We start from the raw sequence: 27,457 nt of genomic DNA, 5'->3' as shown, positions 1-27,457 counted from the left end.
GACACTTCACACGCTACCGATCTCATCAACAACTTTCAATTCCCTGGCCCTCAACTCTTCATTTTCACCATGGATGTCCAGTCCCTATACACTTCTATTCCCCATTGAGAAGGCTTTAAGCTCTCTGCTTCTTTCTCAACAACAGACTCTATGGATTCCCCTCCACCATCACTATCTCCTATCTGAGAACTTGTCCTCACCCTCAACAACTTTTCTTTTGGCTCCTCCCACTTTGCACTGGGGTACCAAAGACAACTTGGAACAAGGATTGAAACAAGACTTGTTGAAGCAAGCCAGGATCCGTGCTTTGGAAAATAGGTCAGCATCGTTAAAGCAAGGTCTCTATGATACTCCTTATTGAATCATATGCTAGAAACCATCGGTCATAAAGCATTTTTTAATCCGATACTGCGCACATTGGTAATGCCATTACATAAACAAAGTAAGACGTATCTGGAGACTGGAGTAGGGAAACCACAATACAATAAATGCCAAGTCAAACCTGGTTCTCCAGGGCAGACAAACCTAAAATTGTTTTATATTCGCTATCAATAGTGGGTCCATATGAATTTCCTAAGCATATTTTAATGCCAGCAGCAAAACATTGAAAAGAGGGTTAAATACTAACAGATAAACTAAACCAAAGCCAAGCACAATACATTTTAAATGGGCAGTCACCACTGAAATCCATTCAAAAATGTAATGTTAATCACAAGGTAAAATTTATAAAATAGCTGAACAATATCAATGGCACTTTGTAGACCAAAATCTTCTAGTAACAGAAATGACTACATTTTTAGCTGTCAGCTTTAAATGACAATTTATTCATAAACATCTGCAGAAAAATCAATGAAGTAAATAAGGATGCAATTATTTCTGTAGCCGTGTTTGATACAGGATCAAACACTTTAAACAATACAGAAATTTAAATTTCATTTTGATTTTTTAAGTTAAAAGAATCTCGATATTAACATTGAGCTTTTACTGCAGGAGTTTTGCATTAAGTGCTTAAATGTTTTGTTGATACATTTTGCTGGCAAACTTTCAACTGAGAATTAATTTAAACTGCTGACACAAAACACCAGCGTTACCAATAATAAACCAGAGTTTCCCACATATAGGTCATTTTTTCCAGACAAGGGACTGTCACATGCAAGTTCAATAGCATTCAATTTAGATAGCACCACTGGAAGCCAAATGAGCCATGGGCATAGTTGTAACACATCTTTCTAGAACAAAGAACATAGAAAGCCTACAGCACAATACAGGCCAATCAGCCCACAATGCTGTGTCAAACATGCATTTACTTCAGCAATCGCCTAGGGCTACCCATAACCCTCTATTTTTCTAAGTTCCATGTACCTGTCCAAGAGTCTCTTAAAAGACCCTATTGTATCCACCACCACCACTGTCACCACAGCCCATTCCATGCACTCACCATTCTGTGTAAAAAGCTTATCCCTGATATCTCCTCTGACAGCCCTCCACCCTATCCACAACACCTTTGTGTCATCAGCAGATTTACTAACCCATCCCTCCACTTCCTCATCCAGATCATTAATCTGATTTCAGATTTCAGCTTTTCCTTACAGAGGGCAGAGCTTATGAGGGTTAATGACTCCGAACGGTGACTCATTTGCTTGCATCTTCAGAAAGAGCTCCATTTACATCTTTAATATCTCTATTTTTCCCTTTCAGGGTTTTTTTTTAAGACCCTGACCTGGAGACACACGCTGACTACGGTTCGTTTTGGGAATGGGACCTGCTCTCAGGGTTTCACAACTGGCCGTTGTTCGACACGCCCAAAGGCTCGGCCGAAGAGTTCCGCTCACTTTCAGAGGATTGAGTTTTCACGGCTTTGGAGATGGGGGAATCGGAGGTCGGTGTCCAAGCAGAAGACCAGTGTGTCGTGGGAGATGGAAGATCTAAAGCTCTGTGTCCGGAGACCCGAGATCTTTGGGCACAGAGCTCAGAAAAAGCAATGCAACAGACTTTTAACATCGTAAACCAGCGAGCTGTTTGTTATGTCTCTCCTCGCGCTGTGAAACGGAGACATCTCTTGCTCCCTTACTAGGGAAAGAGAGGGCCCGTGGTATGTCGAATGCTGGGTGAACAACATAGTCTTTGGGGTAACTACAAGTCTGTGTCTTTGTTATTGCTTGCTCACGCTTGAGCGCTCGGTGGCCAGTGCCGATGCTTTTTTTTGCCAGTGGGGTGAGGGGGGATCATTGCTTGCTGCCACTTATGCGCAGGAGGGAGGGGAGCTGGGGGGGGGGGGGCTTTGGGGTTCTAACATTTAACTGTTGTTCATTCTTTGGGGGCACTCCTCTGTTTTTGTGGATGGTTGAGAAGGAAAAGCATTTCGGGATCTATATAGTACACATTTCTCTGACTTTAAATATATGTTTGAAACCTTTGAAGCATTCACTGTTAGTGGTTGACTATCGATCAGCAGGAAAAAAATAAGTTCAAAGAGCAAAAAAAATTGTAGATACAGGAATTCTGGGGGAGGGGGAACAAACACTAGAAACACACGTGGAGTATCAGATAACATCCATGGAGAGTCATACAGATCTACAAGATGGTCTCCCAATCTCCACCTTATTTCAGACAACCCCTGTATTCTTTCCTCCCCTTACCATAATCTGCAAATGAAGATATGTAATTTAGACTTTTCTTTGTTCTGACTGAAGACAGTCAACCCAAGATCGTAATTTATTTCTCTCTCCACAGATGTAGCCTGACCTGCTGAAAATCTCCAGCATCTAAATTCTATTTCATATTTGCGGCATGTGCAGACTTGCTTCCCTTTCAAGACTGTTATTACCCAATTCAAAACCCCTAGGAATAATATCAGACTACCACCATCTCTGATTATCCACAAGGCCACTGAAATACACCACCTGTTAATACAATCTGCCAACTTTCATCATGATACACTGACCTCATTTGAGCTCAGTTAGCTTGCAATGGTTGCAATAGATTAATGATAAATCAAGGTCTTAACCACAGAATGTGGCAAACAAAGCTTTGTTTACATGATAGTGGCCTGAAGCTGTTCTTAAAATTGAAAGTCCGTAAGATCATAAGGTATAGGAGCAGAATTAGGCCATCTGGCCCATTGAGTCTGCTCCACCACTCCATCAAGGCTGACCCAATTTTCCTCTCAGCCCCAATCGCCTGTCTTCTCCCCATATCCTTTCATACCCTGACCAACCAAGAATCTGTCAACCCCTGCCTTAAGGAGGGAGAAAACAGAGAACTATCGTCCTGTCAGCCTAACATCAGTAGTGGGGAAGATGCTGGAGTCCATCATTAAAGATGAAATAGTGGCATATCTAGATAGCAGTAATAGGATTGGGCCGAGCCAGCATGGATTTACCAAGGGCAAATCATGCTTGACTAATCTATTGGAGTTTTTCGAGGATGTAACCAGGAAGTTAGACAAGGGAGATCCAGTGGATGTAGTGCACCTCGATTTTCAGAAGGCGTTTGATAAGGTGCCACATAGGAGATTGGTGGGTAAAATCAGAGCTCATGGCATTGCGGGGGGGAAGATATTGACATGGATAGAAAACTGGTTGGCAGATAGAAAGCAAAGGGTAGCGGTGAATGGGTGTTTCTTGGAACGGCAGGTGGTGACTAGTGGGGTGCCACAGGGCTCAGTATTGGGACCACAGTTGTTTACGATTTACATCAACGATTTAGATGAAGGCATTGAGAATAACATCAGCAAGTTTGCTGATGATACTAAGCTGGGTGGCAGTGTGACATGTGATGAGGATGTTAGGAGAATTCAAGGTGACTTGGATAGGCTGGGAGAGTGGGCAGATACTTGGCAGATGACGTTTAATGTGAATAAGTGTGAGATTATCCACTTTGGGAGTAAGAACAGGAAGGCAGATTATTATCTAAATGGTGTAGAGTTAGGTAAGGGAGAAATACAAAGAGATCTAGGAGTCCTTGTTCATCAGTCACTGAAGGTGAAGGAGCAAGTGCAGCAGGCAATGAAGAAGGCTAATAGAATGTTGGCCTTTATTACAAAGGGAATTTACAAGAGCAAGGAAATCCTTTTGCATTTGTACAGGGCCCTGGTGAGAATACACCTGGAGTATTGTGTACAGTTTTGGTCTCCAGGGTTAAGGAAGGACATCCTGGCTGTAGAGGAAGTGCAGCATAGATTCACAAGGTTAATTCCTGGGTTGTCCGGACTGTCTTATGCAGAGAGGTTAGAGAGACTGGGCTTGTACACACTGGAATTAAGGAGATTGAGAGGGGATCTGATTGCAACATATAAGATTATTAAGGGATTGGACAAGATAGAGGCAGGAAATATGTTCCAGATGCTGGGAGAGTCCAGTACCAGAGGGCATGGTTTAAGAATAAGGGGTAGGTCATTTAGGACAGAGTTAAGGAAAAACTTCTTCTCGCAGAGAGTTGTGGGGGTGTGGAATGCACTGCCTCAGAAGGCAGTGGAGGCCAATTCTCTGGATGCTTTCAAGAAGGAGCTAGATAGGTATCTTACGGATAGGGGAATCAAGGGATATGGGGACAAGGCAGGAACTGGGTATTGATAGTAGATGATCAGCCATGATCTCAGAATGGCGGTGCAGGCTCGAAGGGCTGAATGGTCTACTTCTGCACTTATTGTCTATAAATAAACTAAGACTTGGCTTCCACAGCTGCCTACGGCAAAGAATTTCACAAATTCACCACACTCTGGCTAAAGAAATTCCTTCTCAGCTCTAAAACAGTTAGTACTAAAATCCAGCAATAGTGGCAGATCATTAAACCTCTCTTCAAATCTTTCAGGAAAAATAAGTTTCAAAACTCTGGCAGATTTGATCAAGTTTCAAAGTTCAAGTATATTTATAATCAAAGGATGTATGTATTATACAACCTTGAAATTTGTCTCCTAACAGGCAGCGACAAAACAAAGAAACCCCAAAGACCCCATTAAGAAAATATCCAAAATAAAAAACAAATCATGCAAATAAACATGAGCAACAGTGAGGGGGTGGTGTGCAGGTAAAGATTATTTGTTTTTTGCACAAGTGGACAAAGATCCATCGACTCAGTTGGAGTTGGCCAGCTTGCACAGCCATTATAAAAAGAGCTCCCTGCTCATTCTGAGAATGGCCTCTCCAACCTCTATATTACAACAGTGCCTGAACTTCGAAAGAACATCAGTGAACGGTCAGACACTAGAACATCCTAAAATCAAAAGCAACAGGCAAATATAAATTGTAAAGAGTCACTCTCTAAAGCAGGAGACAGACCACAACAGCTAGGTAAATAAGCCACAGCTCATGCCCCAAAACTCAATATTTAGTCTTCATCCAAAGAATCATACAGAATCTGATGAGGATAAAAGTTCAGAACTTTAAACTGTTGGTCTTCTGAGGGTGGTCCTGAGGACAGAGGGCAATTCACATCCACTCCAGCTCTGCAAGAGTGATTTCCACAGACAGTTGTTAGGGACCGCATTGGTGAGACAGGAGGCACTTAACAGGGAGATGTGGCTGGGAGGAGTGCCCCTTCTATTCTTCACATTGGACCTCTGTGTGCTCTCAACTTCTGGGCTTTAGGTTCAGAGGAGCCATGGATCAATTGAGCAGTCCTGGATCTGGAATGCCCAGGAGTTGGTGAGAAGGTTATATTTGCTCAAGGAGGTTCAGCACATTCTTGACTTCTTTCCTCTGGCACAACTTTGGTCAGTTTTGGGTGCCTCTTGTTTAGCCTACAAATAATGAAGCCCATCCAAAGAGCCAATGGAGGGCTACCTGGTTTTGACACCGGAGGTACCGTATGTTCAATCCACTTCTGAAATCCAGTGGAACGGGGGCCAGCAGAAGCATTCACTTTATTTGTAGGACTGCCATGCTAATGGGATCCTCAGCATTCATTGCCCTAAATTTAGCACTACCAAATCAGGACAAATTACCTTGCTTGCAATGTTTCAGAAAACTATTATTGGAACAGCAATTAGACTCAGAGTGTTAAGGGACAGAAACAGGCCCGTTGGTCCATCTCATTCACATTGACCAAAATGCCCACTTAACCTGGCTCCATTTACCTGCATTTAGCCTGTATCCCTCTAAAACATTCCTGACCATATACTTATCTGAATGTCATTATTGTACTGTGATCAATTGTATTCTCTGGCAGCTTGTTCTATTTGTGCCCTGTTCTCCGTATGGGGAAGCTGCTCCACAGGTTATCCCTCCCACTTTACAGCTGTGCCTTCCATTATTTTTGGTTCATTTTCCCTGGAGAAAAAGGGCTGTGCGCATTCACCACAAGAGAGGAGGCTGGAAGCTGGAACCTTCCCACGCCTGAAGGATGTGATTCAAGTCCTGTGACTTGGTCCGTGCTGACAGCCTGCGAGGGAGTAAGGTGACCTCGGCTCAAAGCCACAAGCATTTTGTAATTTAACTCCCGCAGTCTTTCTGTTCAATGGGCAGAGAGCATGGCAGCAACAACACACGAGCTTTGGAGATCCATTAGCAGAGCAGTAAAAGAAGAAATTAAGTGAAAGTATTGTTGGAAGATGTAAACATCTCCCCACAACTTTCTTATTCTGTACACTTTTTAGTACGTGAGCAAGCACCACTGGCGAGAACCTCACTACAAGTTCTTAAAATAATCCATCAGCTCCATTCAAGTGAATACTAGACAATTGCAAACTCCACAGCTACTTTCAGGGGATCTAAACGCCAATCCCTGGATCATTAACCCAGCACACTGCGTTACTAAAGTACAAACAGACAACACACAGCATGTCAGGCAGCATCTATGAAAACAGAAACAGAGTTGATTGCAAAATGCATCAGAAACTGAAATGTTAACACTCTTTCCCTCTCCATAGATGTTGACTAACCAGCTGACCATTCCCACTATTTTCTGTTTACATTCTGGATTTCCAGTATTTGATTTCCCACTGGATTATTAGTTTTACCTGTGCTAAACAACTGGCAGGTGTGCCCAAAGACATTTTCAATCTCTCATTGCCACAGGTGGAAGTTCCCACCTGCTTTAAAGGGGCAACAATCATACCAGTGCCCAAGAAGAGCAGAGTGAGCTGTCTTCATGACTATCTACGTGATGAAATGCTTGGAGAGGTTGGTTAAGGCCAGAATCAACCGCTGGACCTGGTCCCACTGCAAATTGCCTATTGCCACAATAGGTCTATACTAAATGCAATCTCATTGCTTTCCATGCGGCCTTGGATCAACCGGACAATTCCAATACTTATGTCCGGCTGCATTATTGACTACAGCCCAGCGTTTAATACAATCATTTCAACAGATCTAATTAACGAAGCTCCAAAACCAATGCTTCTGGACCACCCTATGCAACTGGACCCTCAGCTTCATTACCAGAATATCACAGTGTATACGGATCAGTGTATCCACCTCACTGATAAACACTGAAGTGCCTCAAGGATGTGTGCTTACCCCACTGATCTACTGACTGTACAACCATGACTGAGTGGCTAAGCACAGCCCAAATGCTACCTATAATATTTGCTGATGACATAACTATTGTTGGCAGAATTTCACATGGTGAAAAGAAGGCCCGCAGGACCGAGATATATCATCTAGTTAAATAGTGCTGCAACAACCTTGCACTTAATGTCAGTAAGACCAAAGAACCAATTGTGGACGTCAGAAAATGTAAGATGAGGGAACACACACCAGTCCTCAAATAGGCATCAAAAGTGGGTAGCGTGAGCAATTTCAAGCTCCTGAGTGTCAACAACTTGAGGATGTATTCTACGCCAAACATATTGATGCACTTACAAAGAAGGCAGCAACCATGGCAATTTGCCTTTAGGAGTTTGAGGAGATTTGGTATGTCACCAAAGAGACTTTTCAAATTTCTACAGATGTAGCGTGGAGAGGATTCTAGTTGGCTACATCACCATCAGAAATGGGGTTGGGCGGGGCACTGCATAGACTCGAAATAAGCTGCAGAAAGTTGGAAACTCAGTCACTCCATCATGGGCACTAGCCTCCCCAGCATCCAGGACATCTTCAAGGAGCCTCAAAGAGGAGGCATCCCTCATGAAGGATCCCCATCATCCAGGACATTCCCTCTTCTCAGCAAGAGGCTACATGATTCAGGAACAGCTTCTACCCCTCTGCCATCTGATTTCTGAATGAACACGGAATCCATCAACACGACTCCACTACATTCTTGAACTACTTATTTAACTTTTAAATATAACTCACAGTGTTCATTATTATGTCTTACAATGCACTGCAGCTGCTTAACAACAAATTTCACATAATATGCCGGTGATATTAATCCTGATTCTGATTCTTATTCCAATTAACAATTTAATCATCACCGTATCTTACAACAAAGGGAAGAGAACAGTAAGAGGACATTTACAAATAGCTCTCACAAGACATTTGAACAGAATGTTCAATTTGAACCTTTTTGATTACCATGAAAGAATAAAATTGTTCTGTTTTGTCCCCATGGGTTAATGCTTAGCTGAGACAGGCATTTGGTATCCCCGCTTGTGTAGCAAAGCCAGATCCACAAGCTGTCTTCTTTTGAAACAAATAACTAATGAGGTAAAGTTGGGATTTACTTGGGTTTATATTTCCACTATGTAAGATACTGATTCAGCCATAAAACTAAATAACTGTCAACAAATGACCAAGCCTAATTGCAAATATGGCTTGGACAATTCACTACTTTCCCCAAGATTTTCCATCAACATACCACTGTGTAAGTAAACCAAAGGCTTACTTCAAAAGGATAACATTCAGTAGCAAGAAGACAAAGTTCTCCAACTTCGAAAATAATCACTTGGAATCCAGAATGACTTCATCTTTACTTAGTCTATGCTAAAATGCTTACTAAGTAACTAATAAAGCTGATAGCACAATTAATAGGAGATTTTTGACCAACCTCCTTGGATTGACATATTAGTACTTTACACCCCACCCCGCTCCCCCAGGGATACATTGATCATAACCAGTGGACTACCATTACTCCATGGTTGGTCAAGTTATTTGTCTGATTGGCTAAGTTAATGATCTTATAGTTAGTGAACTGGATTAGTTAGCCAATAGTTCACACCTGGGAAAAAAATAAAGTGACAACAGGAAAAGTAAACATGAAATCACCAGATTGTCAGAAGAACTATCTGGTTCATCAATGACTTTCAGAATTCCCAATTGTTAACATATTTAATCTATATGTGACTTCAGACATCCAGCAATGAGGTGGAAGTCACTAGCCGTTAAATGTCACTAGTCAGGCCCCTTCAGTTTCAGGAATTATTGATGAACAATTTCTGAGCTTCTTACCAAGACCCACATTATGTGACTACCATCCAGGCAAAGTTCTCTTGGTGATGATGCCATTGGTTCAACAACCTTTGGACCCACACCACCAGATTCAGGAACAGTTATAACCCTTCAACCATCAGGCTCCTGAACCAGCATGAATAACTTCATTCACCTCAACACAAATTCCCCAACCAATGGACTTGCTTTCGAAGAACTCTACCACACATGATGTGAGTATCGTTTGTCTGTTTATTTATTTATGTAGTATTTGCACAGCTTGTCTTCTTTTGCTCATTGGTTGTTTGTCAGTCTTTGCTTTTAGTTTTTCATTGATTCTAATGCATTTCTTGTCCTACTGTGAATGCCCGCAGGAAAATTAATCTCAGGGTAGTATATGGTGACATATATACAAAATTCAATACTAAATTTACTTTGAGCTTTAAACTTAACAATAGATGAGTTGGACTATGGTGGCTGTTTCCCAGCTGTACTACTCCATTGCCCTATATTAAAAAGAGCAAAATCAAAACGCCATTATTTTTCTCCAGCCCAGAGCATTTACACAAATGTGAAATGAACAAAGAAAAGTGTTCCACATGGTTGTGTTCTCAAAATAGCAAAGCTCCAGCATGACGTGAAAGTTTTGAAAGTGGTAGAAATCAAGTGCTGGGGGAATAATTTTAAAGGCACTGTCATGTTAGGTTGGTACTTTCCATTGTCCTTGACCAGTTGTCTTTACACTCTTTGGGATCTTGGCATTATTGGAAACTCACCATTTACAGTCCATCCCTTGAAATGACTGGCTTGCAAAGAAGTCAACCAAAATGATGAATCAGTAGTACATATCGGACGGGCTGTGTAATAGCAGCAGATTTCCTTCTCTGAAGGACAGAGGTGAAACTGAGGCTTTCTGATGACTTTGATTATCCAATGGCTTCAAAGCTATCATTGCTATTGCAAGATTTTTCTTGATATAAAAATTTTATTATGGGATTTGAAGTCAGTGACTTAAAATAGTTTTCCAGACTTCCATACACCAGTCCAGTAAATGCAACCTCCATGCCCTACAGGCATCAACTGAATGGACTTCAGGAGCAGACCACAGTACTCCACAAGTTACATTCAGCATTACTGACCAGGTTGAGCTTCTATAGAGATTCCACAATCCACCAGGCTGAGGCAAACTCATTCCACATATTCAATCAAGAATGCTAGAAGCCATACTGTCCCCAAACAAGATATTTCGGACGCAGCTACAGAAAATAATGTGGCATGTTCAATCACAGATTGCACCATGCTGTTGTGCAAAAGGACTTGGAAGTACTTGATCCCTTCTCACAACTGCACTCAGGTAAGTGGTACGAAAACCCTTGGGTCTCACACCACCAGGTTCAAGAACAGTTATTCCTTATAACCATTCGGCTCCTGAATCAGCAAGTATAACTTTACTCACTTCAACTCAATCTACAGACTCATTCTCAAGGCTTTTTTTTTACAACTTATCTTCTCCAGATTTTTTTTATTTGCAGAAATCATCTTCTTTTGCACATTGGTTGTTTGTCAATCTTTGTTTATATGTGTTTTTTTTCCTCATAAATTCTATTTTATTTCTTTATTTTCTAGTAGGTGCCTGCAAGAAAATGAATCTCAGGCTGGTATATAGTAACATGCATGGTAAATTTTGCTTCAGATTTTTGCAGGTTATTGCAAAAAGTTCTTTTGTCAAGACAGCATTTAGAATGTTCCCCTTCATTGTGACAGAGACTGAATTTAAGAGCTGGGAGGTTATGCTACAAATGGACAAGGTACTGATTAAGTTACATGTGAGGTACTACGTGCCATTTTAGTTTCCTTACTTGAGGAAAGACATACTGACTTTGGAGATGGTTCACTAGGTTGACACTTGAGATGAGGGGATTTGGACTACAAAGGGAAACTGAATAACTGAGATGATACACCCTGAAATTCAGGAGAGATAATCTAATAGAAACATACAAAATTATGAAAGGAATAGATAAGATAGAGGCAGGAAAGTTGCTTCCACTGGTAATTGAGATTAGAATTAGGAGTCATAACATCAAGAATTGGGAGTTTAGATTTAGGACTGAGAAGAAGAGGAACTGCCTTTCCCAGACAGCAGTGAATCTGTGAAATTTTCTGCCTAGGGAAGCAGTACGGGCTACCTCATTAGATATATTTAATTCACAGTTAGATAAATTTTTTTGCATTGCAGGGGAATTAAGGGTTATGGTAAAAGGCAGGTAGGTGGAGCTGAGTCCATGGCCAGATCAGCCATGATCTTGTTGAATACCAGAGCTCAGCAGGCCAAGAGGTCTCCTCCTGCACCTATTCCTTATTTATTTTGTTTCTATTTTTAATTAGAGATACAGCAAAATAACAAGCCCTTCTGACCCAACCGTCACCCAATTACGCCCATGTGACCAATTAACCTACTAACCCACTTGGCTTTGGAATGTGGGAGGAAACCGAAGCACCGGGATGAAACCTACGTGGTCACGGGGAGAATGTACAAACTCCTTACACTCAATGGTTGGAATTGAACCCAGGTTGCTGGCGCTGTGTTACCATTACACTAACTGCAGTACCGTGCCACCCCCAAGGATTTTCTATTCCAATTTACTTTCCTAAGCTGCTGCAGACCACAAATTCTGGTCTTCACTTTGTAATTAAGAATCGCCCTAAACTTCATCTGCACACGTTCTCCCGGTTAAGCAGCACACAAGCAGGTGACCCAGTTCGGTTCTTGTTCAGAAAAGTAAACCTGCTCTGCTGCAACACCAGACAGTTAATACAAGGGCACGCAGCAAGTGCTTTCAGAAAGACTTTAGTCAGGAAGTTCCTCTGTGCAGTAGGTAAGCTTAAACTTGCAGCAGGATTCACTGTAGGTAGGCAAAGCAAGTTGAAAGTGGATTACCGCAGCGATCCCGGATCACAAGGTTCCTTCCTTCCTTCAGGTGAATCGTCAGGAGGTACGAGGGAATACGGAGTGATGACAGATCACCACTTTTCCCTTCATATTGTTCTGAGACCTGGAACAGACACAACAAAAACATCAGTGTATCCCCCACTAGCCAGCATTTGCTTATGAGCTAACTGTGCCAAGTTTCAAAGCCTGTGGGCAGGATTAAAAGCCTGGCTCTAGAAATTTCAATAAGAGCACAGCAGGAGTTCAAAGGCTACCACTGCAATACAGTAATAATGTTTTATCTGCAGTAAATCCATTTGGTGATTAGGGACACAGCTGACTCTATCCTCAAATCAGACTACACTGTAAATACATCTAAATCCCATTACAAAACACACTTGGCTTGAACTACTGAACAGAAATGTGGGGTGACTGAGAAGCTGGAACAGTTTTAAAACAACTCTCAAATAAACAACATCTGAATGTATTATATAAAGTACCGGGCAACTCATTTAATTACAGGCTTCACAGCAGCTTAGGCAGGTGGTGAATATTGGTAGTTTGGTTAGAAAGCAGCACACAACTAACTGCAGTTTGGTTAGAAAATTGTATCCAATTTATTTTTTTATCCTTCTATTATAGACCAAGCTTATTCAGCTTGGAAGACTAAAGGATTACTACGATTTTCCGATTTATTTTTGGATAATTGTTTTATGTTTTTTAAACAATTATCTAATAAATATAATTTGCCTAGATTACATTTTTTTTTAGATATTTACAGATTAGGAATTTCTTAAATACTGTACTTCCTACCTTTCTAAATCTTGAGTCTTTGGGTATTTTGGAGAATTTGTTAAAACTAAATCCTTCTCAGAAAGGTGTAATATCAAAACTCTACAATATAATTATGAAAATACGTTCAGAGCCCTTCTGTAAGATTAAAAATGATTGGGAAAGAGAACTTAACCTTACTATCCCTACTGAGAATTGGGATAAAATTCTTCAATTAGTCAATTTATCATCTATATGTGCTAAACATTCATTAATACAGTTTAAGGTTGTGCACAGGGCTCATATGTCTAAGGATAAATTGGCTCATTTTTATTCCTATATAAATCCTATTTGTGACAAATGTCATTCTGAGATAGCGTCTTTAACTCATATGTTTTGGTCATGTCTGCTTTTGAAAAAATATTGGAAAGACATTTCTGATATTATTTCCACGGTATTGAACATTGATTTACAACCTCATCCTATTACTGCAATTTTTGGTTTACCAATGATGGACTCAATCCATTTAGCTTCTTCTGCTTGTCGAATGATTGCATTTCTTACATTAATAGCTTGAAGATCTATTTTGTTGAATTGGAAAGGAATTAATCCCCCTACCATATTTCATTGGCTTTCTCAAACTATGTTATGTCTAAATTTGGAGAAAATTAGAAGTGTTGTATTTGACCCTTCTATTAAATTTGAAAAGACATGGAGACCATTTATTCAATATATTCATATGATGTAATGAGACCCTGTTCCAAACCTACTTGTTTTTCCAGTTTTGATTATACATATGTTGAGAGGATTGGAGTTGGAGACACTGATGATTTTGTATTTTTTTTATAGATATTATAAACAGCCCATTTTTTTATTATTTTTCTCTCTTTTTCTACTTTTTTTCTCTTTATTAGTTATTAGGTTGTTAGATTAGTTTTTTTCTAGCATAATTTTTTTTCTTTTTCTCTTTTTTTAAATATATATTATGATATAACCTAGTTTTGCTTTGTTTATATGTTATTTGTATCATTCATGATTTGGGAAGACAATTATATTGTAACTATTGCTTGTGTATCCTTTCATGTTCAGTATATATTTGTAAGTTTGTAATCCCAATATCTATGTATTAATCTTATTATGTTGATATTAATAATAATAAAAAGATTGAAAAAGAAAGAAAGCATTTGATGCTGTGCTTTATGCGGAGTTCAGCAATTAGTTTGCAGAAGTTTCATCACCAGTTGAGGTGACATCCTTGGTGCACAGTTTTTGGTGTTTCTCTCTGGGAGTGCACACATTTTAAAGCCTCCCATTCACTTGCCTCGGGGCTGATTGGTTACCCCTGACCTTTGAGTTATATTGGCTCGTGGTTCTTTGGCTCTCAGGGGTTTGTAGAAGGCGTCTATTTCCATGTTTTTTTTAACCGAGTTATCAGAAGCATGGTAGCTTAGTGCAATCACATTACACTGCCAGTGGCCAACGATCAGGGTTCGATTCCCGCAGCTGTGTGCAGGGAGTTTGTACGTTCTCCCCCTAATTTCATGAGCTTCCTGTAGGTCTCCTCCCACATTCCAAAGACGAAGGGGTGGTTAGGGGTTGCGGGCATGCTACGCAGCGTCTGAAGCATGGCAATTCTTGTGGCACGCCTCCAGCACATCCTCGGACTGCGTTGGTTAATAACGATGCACCTCACTGTTTGTTTTGATGCTTCGATGCACGTATAACAAATAAAAGTAATCTTCATCTGTAATGTATTTCTGTGTATTTTGTGTTGTCCAATGTTTGCATTATCCGACACATTTAGAGTTGAGTATACATGCTGATTTTATTTTGAAAGTAATCATAGGCTTGTGGGTCTTCTGCCCCAATTCCAGCACTAATGCTGGGAATGGTCGGCTGATAACTGGGGTTCCAGCATTGGTGTAGGCCAGGGAGAGCAGCTTCCATCGCAGTGGGATGTCCCATAGAACTTCCAAATTCTTAGCGAATTTTAAAGATTAATTACATTTAAAAGATGAGGTTCATATGTCTTATGTACGATGAAATATACAGTGAAGTGCATTGTTTGTTTCAGCAACCAACCCAGACTACAGATCGTGCTGGGGGGCGGAGGGGCAGCCTGCAAGTATTGCACACACTTCCAGCATCGACATAGCACACTCACAATTCACTTACCCTCAATGGAATCTGTGCTGGAAGTCCATGTGATAACAGGGGGAACAAAGAAGTACTTACGGACAGCAGCAGGATTTAAATCCCAACTGGTGATCACCGGCGCTTCAGAGAATTGTGCTAAGCACTACGCTACTGTGGCAATTTCTAACCCAGTGTGTGTTGGGTTAAATTCAAAGCAAGCACAGTAGCCCCGTAAACGAACAGGAGAAAGAAACGCAAGCAGCTGTTGTTCTTCTCCATTCTTTATTATTCACTTGAATTGGTTTTGATGTTTTTAAATCCATTTTTAGTCCATTTCTTCCAGTGTTTCAAACAGGAAAGGATGCAAATTGAAAAGTGCAAATATTTTGCCCAAACATTATTGAATGCATTTTGCAAAAGTTAAACAATCAATGGTCCAAATATACTAAAAGCTGGTGAACCTGAGGGTGTGGCTTCAGTGCTATCAGAGGCAGTATCTCAATGCAGCCATACATCTGAACTCCACTGAAACAAGTGGATTGAATTAGGACAGCAGTCCCTGGCAGGATGGAATTTCTGCCCTAAAGTCCTGAGGTAACTGGTTAAAATAGATAATCACGTTCAAAACATTGATATGAAAGCTCTAATTACTTAGAATTTCACTGAAATTCTGAGAGGAGTTTTGATCACAATTTAGGCTATTGGATAATTCAAAATGTACCTTTTATCAATTTACCAGAAATCATTAGTTCAGTACAAAATTAAGCTCAACTTTAAACTGTAAATATTATGTGAAAAAAAATTAAAAGTCAATCACAGAAGGCAATTAGAATTAGGTTACTAATTTAGTTTTAATTTTACTTTTGTCCACTGACAAACTCTATAAATAACTTTATTTTAAATCTGAAAATTGATCTGACTTCTGCAGTTACACATTGCTCAGAAAACCACATCAAATTCCTCAAAATCTTTCATTCCTTCAACCTAGTTAAGTTGTTTGAGGAATGCAACACAGGCTCATTAACCTCCTGCATACACTGTTTGCATCAAACTAAGGAGTCTTTTAACTGTTAAACATTTAAAGATATTACAACCAGATTTTACCTGCTCCTCGAAGAACATTGAATTTTGCGAAGACTCCAGGTCAGTACTTTCACTGAGTTCCTCCTGAAAGATAAAACACTCTGTCAGATGATGACAAGAACATAGGAGCTGGAGTAGGTCTCTTGGCTACTGGTGCACTCTGGATCTTTCCTAAGATCATGATTATGTTCTTCAATCACTGTACCACTTTCCTGCACAAATCCTTGATATCCTATACAGTAAAAATATTTTAAAGAATGCCGTCAGAGTTTAATTGAATAGGAACTTCCAAAGACTCTACCCAAGGCTCAGTCACCGAATATATTCAAGACTGAAGTAATTGCTCCTCATCTCAATCCTGAATGCTGAGGAGCATCCTCCACCCGTTAAGCCAATTCTATTCTAATCCCATTTATTCTTACAACATACCCATCAACATCTACCATTCACCTACAAAATCTGGGCAATTTATAGCATCCAATGAAGCAAGTAATCCGAATGCCATGCTGTCTCAACATACAAACCCTACTCAGACAGAAACCAAGGTCAAGATTGAACCCAGGTCACTGGAGCTGAAAGACAGCAGCACTACTTACCGTGCAACCCAGTATTGCCAACAGAGAAACCGTGTCAGTGGTGCAGCAGTCTCAAGGCAACAGCCTCAGCCTCCAGGCAACAGTTGATTAGCCAGTGCCTATCAGGTCCATGTGCCAAATATGTGGCCCATGCTTATAATATACACAAAATTATTAATATAACACATTTTAAGGATCAAATTGAAGTTGACACAATGTACCTTCAATATACAAAGAAAGAAATCCATCTGCCACCAATAAAAAGTGGAACTGTGACTAATATTTCTGGTGAGGCAAAACTGATTTTGTTTTTAAAATAGTGATGTTTGAAGGGAAACCCCAATAAATATACTTAATTTTTTGAGAAGTTTTGACAGCATGCCCACAGAGATGTTTCCATTTCCAAACTCAAGCAAAAGACGGACAATCATAAATACAGATACTAATAAATACTTTTGACCATTAAGGAGAAACTTCTCTTCCTGGTGTCATTACAATGGATAATCGTTAGAACATGTTATGATTCAGGCAGCTATCATAAAAGCATTAAGGGATGGTGGGAACTCAGACTGGAATATTCTGCCGATAAAGTGGAGGAATCTAGGTGGAAGGGAGCTTGTGTGCAATGTTTTCCATAAGTACAATGTGGAGAGTATTCTAACAAGTTGCAGCATAGTATGAAAATTTCAATGCCCAGGAACGGAAATGTCTACAAAAAGTGACAGATACAACCCAGTGCATCACAGCCAAAGCCCTCCCCATCAATAAGCATATTTACTAGAAACACTGCCACAGAGTCCTTCATCAAGGATCCCCATTATCCAGGCACTGACCTCTTCTCGCTACTACATCAGGCTGGAAAAACAGGAGCTTTAGGTCATACCCCACTGTGTTCAGAAAGAGCTATTACACTGCAACCATCAGGCTCCTGAACCCTTGTAGATAACTTCACTCACTTCAACACTGAACTGAGTCCGCCACATGCAGATTCACATTCAAGGACTCCACAACTCATATTCTCGGTATTATTCATGCATTTTCATATTATCTACATTGTTTATCTTCTTTCACACATCGGTTGTTTGTCAGTTCTTGGTATTTAGTCTTTCATAAACCCTCAAGTGTTTCTTCATTTTCCTGTAAATGCTGCAAGAAAATGAATAGCCAAGGAGTATATAGTGATATATACATACTTTAATAATAAATTTATTTTAAATCTTACCAGCACGGAGCAAATAGGGTCAACAGCCTGTTCATGTACTGTATTTTCTGCATAAATGTTTAATATGATGAGAGTAGCACAAAACCACGCACTCACTGGCCAACCTACACTCATGTCTAATCATGAACACTGTAGTGTTCTCGCTCAGGTGTAAAAGAACTCTGAACTAAACACCGAGGTAAACTGTAGTCAATGAAGACAGGATCACTGTAGGATTAACTGTTTACTGTTCACTCTTCCACATTAACGTATGATGAAAAGGCGTTGCTTCTCGGATGTTTCTAGTGTAGAAAGAAAACTTTTCTCGCGCTGATCCTGCACATGCGAGCCCCCTCCTTCCCGTTTCTCCAAACCGGTATTTTCCCACAAGACGCAGCGAAACCGGGTGAGACGTCATTGCATGCCGCGATATATCACAGACAACGAATTTACTTTAAACAATCTTAACTTTAACTAGAAAATGATAACAAATGAATTACTAAAGTGAAAATATTATAAACTAAACAAATGCCATAAAGGCAACACAAACACCATCATGAGTCAGATGACACAGATCCAGCACCACAGTCAGCATGGACAAGATGGGCTGAAAGGTCTCATTTCTGCACTGTACAGTTTTATAATTCTATAATTAGAACCATTCTTTAGGCAAAAGCTCACTGGCACCAACTAAATGATATCTAGACACAAGAGATCCTCTTGGTTACACAGTTGGTTTACCCGTGCCGTATGTTTCCTAGAGCAAAAATCACTCAAAAAGAGCACATTTGTCCCATCAGCCACAGACAGACTGATGCACTCAGAGGTACATACACGTCAAGACAGATTATCAGAGTCACTTATTGCACAAAAGTCTCGATCATATTTCAACTATAATCATTGAAAAGTCCTCCTCTCCTCAAAGAAGAGAGTCAACTATTAATTCAGATTAACTGGAGAAGCTCCTGGCCAAACTTCAATTCATCCAATAGTAGAACTTTGTTCATTTTGATAGCAATAATTATAGATGACATTCCAGAAACTGGTACAATAACTGTCACTTAGAGGAGCTTTGAGAATGGTGCTTGTCATTACCTAGACTTGAACACATTCTGTGTTATTATGGAATTTATGCAATTGGTTCCTGTGCTTTTCAGTGTTTCAGCTATAGCCTGATGACTTGCAGTTCAATAAGACTGTGCCTTCCAGAATGCAGGATAAACATATACTTAATGGTCACTTTATTAGGTACACCTGTACACCTGTCCTTAACATAAATATCTAATCACCCAATCATGTGACAACAATTCAAAAAATAAAAGCATGCAGACATGGTCAAGAGGTTCAGTTATCATTCGGATCAAACATCAGAATTAAGAAGAAATATGACCCAAGTGACTTTGACTACAGAATGATTGGTTGGTGCCATTATGGGGTGGACTGAGATCTCCTGGGATTTTTCATACACAACAGTCTCTACAGTTTACAGAGAATGATATGAAATGCAAAAACCATCCAGTGAGCAGTAATTTTGTGGGGAAGATCCCTTTGCTAATGAGAAGTCAGAGGAGAGTGGCCAGTCTGTTTCAAGCTGACAGAAATGCAACAATAACTCAAATAACTATGTGTTATAAGAGTGGTGAGCAGAAGAACTTTCTGAATGTACAACACTTCAACCTTTGAAGTGAATGGGCGACAGCCACAGAAAACCACACCAGGTTCACCTCCTGTCAGCTAAGAATAGGAAAATGAGGCTACAGTGGACACAGCTCAGAAACTGGACAGTTGAAGGTCGGAGAAACATTGCGTGGTCTGACAAATTTCAATTTCTGCTGCGACATGGGTCGGAATTAGGCATAAACAAAATGAATCCATGGATCCATACTGCCTTGTGTCAACAGTGCAGGCTTGTGGTGGTGGGATAATGGTGTGGGGTATGTTTTCTTGGCATACATTAGGCCTCGTAATTAGTGAATAGTAAATAGTGTTGGCGCGTGGCCAAGTGGTAGGTGTTCGTCTAGTTATCTGAAGGTCACCAGTTCGAGCCTTGGCTGAGGCTGAATGTGTGTCCTTGAGCAAGGCACTTAACCACATGAAACAAGACGAAACAGAAATATAAAGGATAATAGAGATTCAGAATCAGTTTTAACCAGAATATGTCATGAATTTTGTTAACTTAGCTGCAGCAGTACAATACACACACACTATATATAATGTATACGTGGCCAAGTGGTTAAGGTGTTCGTCTAGTTATCTGCAAGTCACTAGTTCGAGCCTTGGCTTGCGTGTGTGTCCTTGAGCAAGGCACTTAACCACACATTGCTCTGCGATAACACCGGTGCCAAGCTGCTTGGGTCCTAATGCCCTTCCCTTGGACAACATCGGTGGCGTGGAGAGGGGAGACTTGCAGCGTGGGCAACTGCCGGTCTTCCACAAAAAAAACCCTGCCCAGGCTTGCGCCCTGGAAACTTTCCAAGGTGCAAATCCATGGTCTATCGAGACTAACGGAGGTCTACTACTATACTAGGCTTCGTAATACCAATTTAACATTGTATAAATGCCCTGGTCTACCTGAGTATTAAAAACTCAGGCTGTTCTGAGGGCAAAGGCGAGATTCTACCCAGTATAAGAAACATGTACCTAATCATGTGGCCACTGAGTGTACAATTATATCATTTGAAGCTATGACAAAGAACATCCCTCATAATGGCCCACAATTTGGGTATACTCAAGATTCAAGGAAATTTAGTATTAAAGTATGTACACGTTTGTATGTACTACCTTGAGATTCATTTTCTTGCCGGCATTTACAGGAAAAAAAATGTAGTAGAATTTATGAAAAGCTAGACATAAACAAAGACTGACAAACAACCCATGAGCAAAAGACGCCAAACTGTGGAAATAAAAATAATACCGAGACCATAGGTTGTAAAGAGGTCCTGAAAGTGAGTCCATATTAGTTCAAGTGAGTTCAGAGTAGTGGTGAATGAACTTATCCACATTGGTTCAGGAGCATGATGTGGAGCATGATGGTTGTAGGATAATAACTTGTTCCTGAGCCTGGTGGTGTAGGATGCAATGTTTCTGTATTTCCTGCCTGATCACAATGTGCTTGGTCCAATCCCTAGATAGTGAGACGTAAGGGGTCATAAATATTTAACCTCAAGTCACTTTTTAAAGGTGGTGAGGCGTACAAAGCATGTCAACAGGAATCCATAATGTAGTTTGAATGGAATACTCCTCCAATTATTTTACTTAAAATCACCTATGGACACCATTCCCGGTTTTATTTTAAATATTATTTTTCTACTTTCAGTTCTCCCCCATAATTCTAGCCTGTTCCATTGCCAGGATTTGAAAATTGTACCTGCTTTCACTAGGTCCTGGAGACGATACAAAAAAAGTTACCAAAATGACTCTCGCAAAGAAGTAGCCTGTAGAGGCTGTGGTACCTCTCGTGAAGCAGACATCGTGCTGTAAATTTTCTACACTTTGTAAATCTTTTGACCTTAATGTTGAAAGAATGCACAGAGACCCAAATAAGTTTAGATAAAGTAAATAGAAGGGAAATAGTTGAAGGATGAGGGATGCAGATTTGGGCCAAAGACAGGAAAATTAAGCCTTTTCCCTCAGGGGTAGTTCTGGTCTGGAATTTGCCACCATTAGAGGTGATGAAAAAGGCATCAATACCCTTCAAATAGAAATTGTGTGGGAACTAGAAAAACAGCAGTGGAAAGAGGACACAGAGATGGGACAACTGGAACTGGTGAATGAGAATTTCATGGGCCAATCAACCTTCTGCATTGCAACAATCCTGCAACTTTTAGCTAAGCAGATCATCCTAGGTCAAAACAAATAACCACTTGTAAACACCACTCCTCTTCTCTGATCCATCAACCAATTATCTTAAACCTATGGCTGTTGGCTCCTGGCCTCTTCCTAGCGGAAGTATTTTCTGTTAAAAACCATTACAAGGCAGCTCTTTGTCTAATTTGCTGCAGGAATGCACGTCCAAAGTATTTTACTGCCTTCAGAATGTGCAAGGCACTACAAAGATTAAGTTTTTTTTTAAATGAACAACCTCAGATACAGATGGCCCACGGAGAGAACTTGAGGAAATCATTATACAACTGTGTACCTTGCACAAATTAATTTAATTACTATGAAATACTTAAGTGAAGCAGGGAACTCCCTTTCGGTTCCCTTTGGTTGCTTAACACAAAACAGAAAACACTGCATGTGTATACTTTCACAAGGTCTTTACAGGTAATGTCGTACTATTGAAGTATTATTGCATGGTCATCTCTGTTGGGAATAGGAAGTACATCAGCTACAAACAACTGCAGCATCTGATACATAGCTTGTAAGATGTTCCCCAGCATGAAATCAGTCAATGCAACAATCCTTACTGTATTGGAGTGCCAGTACAGATTCTTACCCTCAAAAACCTGTATGTACAGCTTTCCAACTCAAAGGCAAGACAGCCAACGACCGAGCCACAGATTAAGCGACCAGGAAGGCACTGGCAGAGTTGTCTACCCTGCTTCAATGACAAACAAGAAAAGCCATCATGTTGATAGTGGGTGAAGGTTCTGCTCCAGTGTTGAAAGAACAGGCACACTTTGCAAAACAGTACTTGATGTCCGGATGGATCTCGTATCCCTGGGGCTGAGAAGCAGCAGTAATAACTTGCGTGTCACTGTGGAGCCCTTAAAGACATTAACTGGGCATTCTCTGGGAGAATTGCATCACCAGAATGCCCTTTTAATCTCTGAAAAGGATCACAGCACAGTAATGAGTCTGTAATAAAGAAATATATTCATAGTCTTTCATTTGTTAACAACATTTCATAAACTGGTAGATCTACTTTCAACATATTTCCTCCCACACCCTTAGTGTTAGGCTGTTTTAGCTTTGATATACTCATTACAGTTTGATGAAAACTTCCAGTAATTTCTGCAGAAATTCTTTCAGACTCCTCATTAAACTTTGTTTATCCAATTTCTGACAAAAGCACAATCTAATTTAATTCAAATTAAGTACCTTAATGTATTTAAGGGCCCCTCAGCAGTTATTACTACTGCTTCTCTGCCCCAGGAATGAGAGTTCGATCTAGACATCAAGTACTGTTTTGCGAAGTTTGCTTGTTCTTTCGACACTGGAGCAGAACCTTCAGCCCACAGTAATGCCAAACTAATTAAATTAGTAATCAAATGCCCATTCAAACCAAAACCTCAGCCTACACAATGTCCATATCCTTACATTTCCTGCACATTCATGTACTTATTTAAGAGCCTCTTGAACACTCTTATAGCAATCAACTCCACCACCACCCCAGGCAGTGCATTCCAGACACTCACTACCCTGAACAAAATCTTGCCCAAACATCTTCATTTAAGCTATCCGCCACCCACCCACCTCACCTTAAATACATGCCCTCTGTATTAGATATTTCAACCCTGGGATAAAGATACTGGCTGTCCACTCTATCTATGCCCTGTATAATCTTCTAAACCTCCCCTCCACTGCTCCAGAGAAAACAAGGCAAGTTTCTCCAACCTCTCCTTGTAGCACATGCCCTCTAATCCAGGCCATGATAAACATCTACTGCATCACTCCAAAGCCTTAACATTCTTCCTATAACGGGACAACCTGAAGTGAATGTAGTACTCCAGATATAACACAAATAGAGTTTCATAAAGCTCCAAACCAACTTCCTGACTCTTGAACTCAATTCAAAATGAATAAAGGCAGGCATACCTTTTTGTCTTCTTTAACCACCTGTCAACCCCTGTAACCATTTTCAGGGAGTTATGAATTTCCACCTCAAGAATCCACTGCAATCAACACTGTTAAGGGCTTCGTCATTACCTTTAAGGGTCTTGTCATGAACAGTGCACAGACCCTTTACATTTGACCTCCCAAAGCGCAATACTTGACACTTGGCCATGTTAAGCTCCATCTTCTATTTCTTTACTCATATCAGCAAGTGATCTATAACCCACTGCTTCCTCTGCCAGTCTCCTACACTGTCCACAACACCGCCAATCTTCTTATCATCCACGAACCTGCAAACTCACCCATCTACATTTTCATCCTATGTTTACACATGTACACCCGCTTGTTAATGCAGATAACTGATCAGCCAATCAGGTGGCAGCAACTCAGTGCATAAAAGCCTGGTTCGGAAATTGCACCATCTCGGATCGCAAGACGCTGCAGCGGATAGTGAGGTCAGCTGAGAAGATCATCGGGGTCTCTCTTCCCGCCATCACGGACACTTACACTACACGCTACAACCGCAAAGGAAACAGCATTATAAAGGCCCCCATGCACCCGTCATGCAATCTCTTCTCCCTCCTGCTGTCTGGGAAAAGGCTCCGAAGCATTCGGGCTCTTACGAACAGACTATATAACAGTTTCTTCCCCCAAGCTATCAGACTCCTCAATACCTGAAGCCTGGACTTACACCTTGCCCTACTATCCTGTTTATTAATTATTGTAATGCCTGCACTGTTTTTATGCACTTTATGCAGCTTTCTCTGTGTTTTTTTTAATTACGTAGTTCAGACTAGTTTTTGTACTATGTAACACCATGGTCCTGAAAAACGTCGTCTCATTTTTGCTATGCACTGTACCAGCAGTTATGGTCGAAATGACAATAAGAGTTGACTTGACTAGATATGGTCAAGAGGCTCAGTGTTGTTCAGAGCAAACATCAGAACATGGAAGAATTGTGGTCAAGAGGACTTTGACCATTGTTGGTGCCAGACAGGGTCGTTTGAGTACTTCAGAAACTGCCGATCTCCTGGGATTTTCACGCTCAACAATCTCAAGAGTTTACAGAGAATAGTGCAGCAAACAAAAAAAGATCCAGTGTTTATAGTTCTGTGGGCAAAAATGCCTTGTTAATGAGAGAGAATGGCAAGACTAGTTCAAGGAGGAATGTGGCAGTAACTCATGTAACCACACACTACAACAGTGTTGTGTAGAAGAGCATCTCTGCACAATACTTCAAACCCTGAGACTATGAACATGCACTCAGTAGGCACTGACTGTACACCACAAACTGCAGAGGTCCCAGCAAGGGTTCCTGCAGAACACCACTAATCACAGACCTCAAGCCAGAATAAGTCCCATTGATCACTATCCTCTGCCTTCCATGGTAGCATCTATGGAAAAGGAGACACTGAGTTATGTTGCAACATTCAGGGCTTGGAAGGAGAAACTAATGCAGACAGAGAAAACACAAATCAAATGCAGAAAATGCTGGAAAACACACAGCAGGCCAAACCGCCTCCATAGTACTCCAATGAATCCTCTGGTCTACAACCCCACCACGCATCCCTCCTTCCTCCCCATCACAAATGGTCAACAACCCTAAATAAGCTCCACTCTGCTCTACACCCAGACAGACAAGAAACTACAAAAAATGTTGGAATACGGGGCAAAAAACAATATGCCAGATGAACTCAGTGGGCCAGGCAGCATTTTGGATCAAGACTAAAAGATGGAGGGAAGAGAGACAGTATAAAAAGGAGTAAAGGGGAAGAGCAAGAGCTCACAAGTGATAGTGAGGAGGGGAGAGTGACAATAGAAAAGAACCTTTGGAGTGACTGGTGAAGGTGACCACCTCTAGAATTCATTAGATTTATATACAGGGGATGAAGCCAAGGCCTCTCTTGAAGACTGGCTGGCTTGAATTAGAAGAATCAGAAAGCACGGCAAAAGCACAGCAGGAAGTGAGGGAGTTCGAGGAAAGAAAAGGAGGAAGAACATAAGAATTTAAATTCTTCTGTTAATATCTGCAGTCTCTGCGTACGAGTAGTAGGAATAGGCACAAGCCATTCAGCCCCTCAAACCACTGCAGAGTCCAATAGGATCCTGGCTGATTTGACAATCCTCTCAACCACTTTACTTACTTTCTTCACATCGATCAATCCCTTTCCCAATTCAAAATTTAAACACAATACACAAAACACTGTATTGTCACAGTCTCAAATATAACCAAGGACTCTGCCACCACAGCTCTCCATGGCAAGGAGGTCCAAATATTCACAACGGTGGAGAAAATTAATTCTGTCTTATGTCACTTGTAAGCTGAGTGACCCTTACTCCAAGATCATGCCCTTTGGTTCTGGATTCCCCTCATGAGAGAATATCTGCTCAGTTTATACCATCAATCTCCCTCAGAATCTTGCATGTTTCAATGAGGACTAGCAATGTTGAAATAAATGACAATTGAAAGAGAAAAACTAAGCCTAATTAATGGCAGACAGAAATGACCATTTCAGCTACAGACAGAAAAAGAGGGTGGGCAATGTAAAGTTGGAAAATTTGCAACCGAGTCTGGAAGGCCTCAACAAAGGATGAGGTGTTGCTCCTGAAGCAAGTATTGTGTCGGTCTTTACTGTAACGCAGTAAATTGAAGAATTCCGGATATTCAGCCACTCCAGCTTGTATCTCGTATTTACACCCTCACCTCTTCTGGCATGTCAGATTTCATTCATCTCCTCCTAGTTACATTTCCTTCTGATATCGCTTTACCACTTCCTTTTCAGCCGGCAGCACCAGCCCTCATCTCAGTTTCTATCTGTCTCCGCTTTTGCACATGGACATATTCCCTTTCATTCTCTGTTCCTCCCCATTATCAGTGAAGTTTAATACTAGTTTCTATGACTAACTCTTCCCAATTCTAACAAGGGGCCATTAACATGTACACCACGAGCTCTAATTCCCTCACCACAGAATTTTCTTGAACCATCGTTAGCATCTTGGGATTTTATTTCAGACTGCCAGCATCTGTGGTACTTTGCTTTTGAAGAGGTGCAGCAAGAAGTTAGGCAGAACAGCTCTCACACTTTATGAAGCCACAATGGTTCCCCACAATCACTTACTCTTTCCCCAATACTCACTAACTCAGCTACATTGATTCCAGTACTTTTCCCACAAAATGGCCTGGAACAGAATAGCTGGTTCCTTCTTTTCAGCCAAAAAATAAATTGTTTGCTACCTCTAAAACTGTTCTCCTTTCACAATCTCTCCCCTCTTAATTTACTTAACATCCAAGGCTAGAAAAAATTGGAATCAGAAGATTGCTGTTGCTTTAGGATCATTAACATGGAGTAAAAATCTGGTTTCTCCTCTAACCATCCCTTCACTATTCCTCTGGCATCATACCCTCCTTCTCCACAATGGCCATTCACCAAAATCTACATTCAGTATTGTCTAGACAGAAAACTGTTTTGTTTTGACTTCACCTGAAGTTCAACCAAACTTGCAAAATTAGATGACTGCTACATATTTCACTTGAGGTTTGACACTCCAGAGGAGCTGTGAAGGTCATCCTGCCTCAGTTTCCTGCGATTTCAGTTTCCTGTGGTTTCAATGGACATAAAACAAACTTGTCAACAGACATGGAGCAAATTACTCCCAGCTCACCAGAGGAAGTAGCACA

The 27,457-nt window shown here is 40.7% G+C and overlaps 1 protein-coding gene across 7 annotated transcripts in view; it reads right to left on the bottom strand.

Annotated features, from left to right (window-relative positions):
- LOC132382466 (multiple C2 and transmembrane domain-containing protein 2-like) overlaps positions 1-27,457 on the bottom strand; it is a 430,775-nt gene that overhangs the window by 288,522 nt on the left and 114,796 nt on the right. For all 7 annotated transcript variants that reach the window (XM_059952696.1, XM_059952695.1, XM_059952694.1 and 4 more), the window contains exons 3-4: positions 16,246-16,308; positions 12,244-12,358 (exon numbers count right to left, since the gene is read on the bottom strand). In XM_059952696.1, coding sequence (XP_059808679.1) covers positions 12,244-12,358; positions 16,246-16,308 — 178 coding nt within the window. The remainder of the gene's footprint in view (positions 1-12,243; positions 12,359-16,245; positions 16,309-27,457) is intronic.

The sequence above is a fragment of the Hypanus sabinus genome, chromosome 28 (genome assembly GCF_030144855.1).
Source record: "Hypanus sabinus isolate sHypSab1 chromosome 28, sHypSab1.hap1, whole genome shotgun sequence".
NCBI lineage: Eukaryota > Metazoa > Chordata > Chondrichthyes > Myliobatiformes > Dasyatidae > Hypanus > Hypanus sabinus.
Note: the sequence above shows the minus strand (reverse complement) of the source record. Positions and strands in the feature narration are given on the sequence as shown.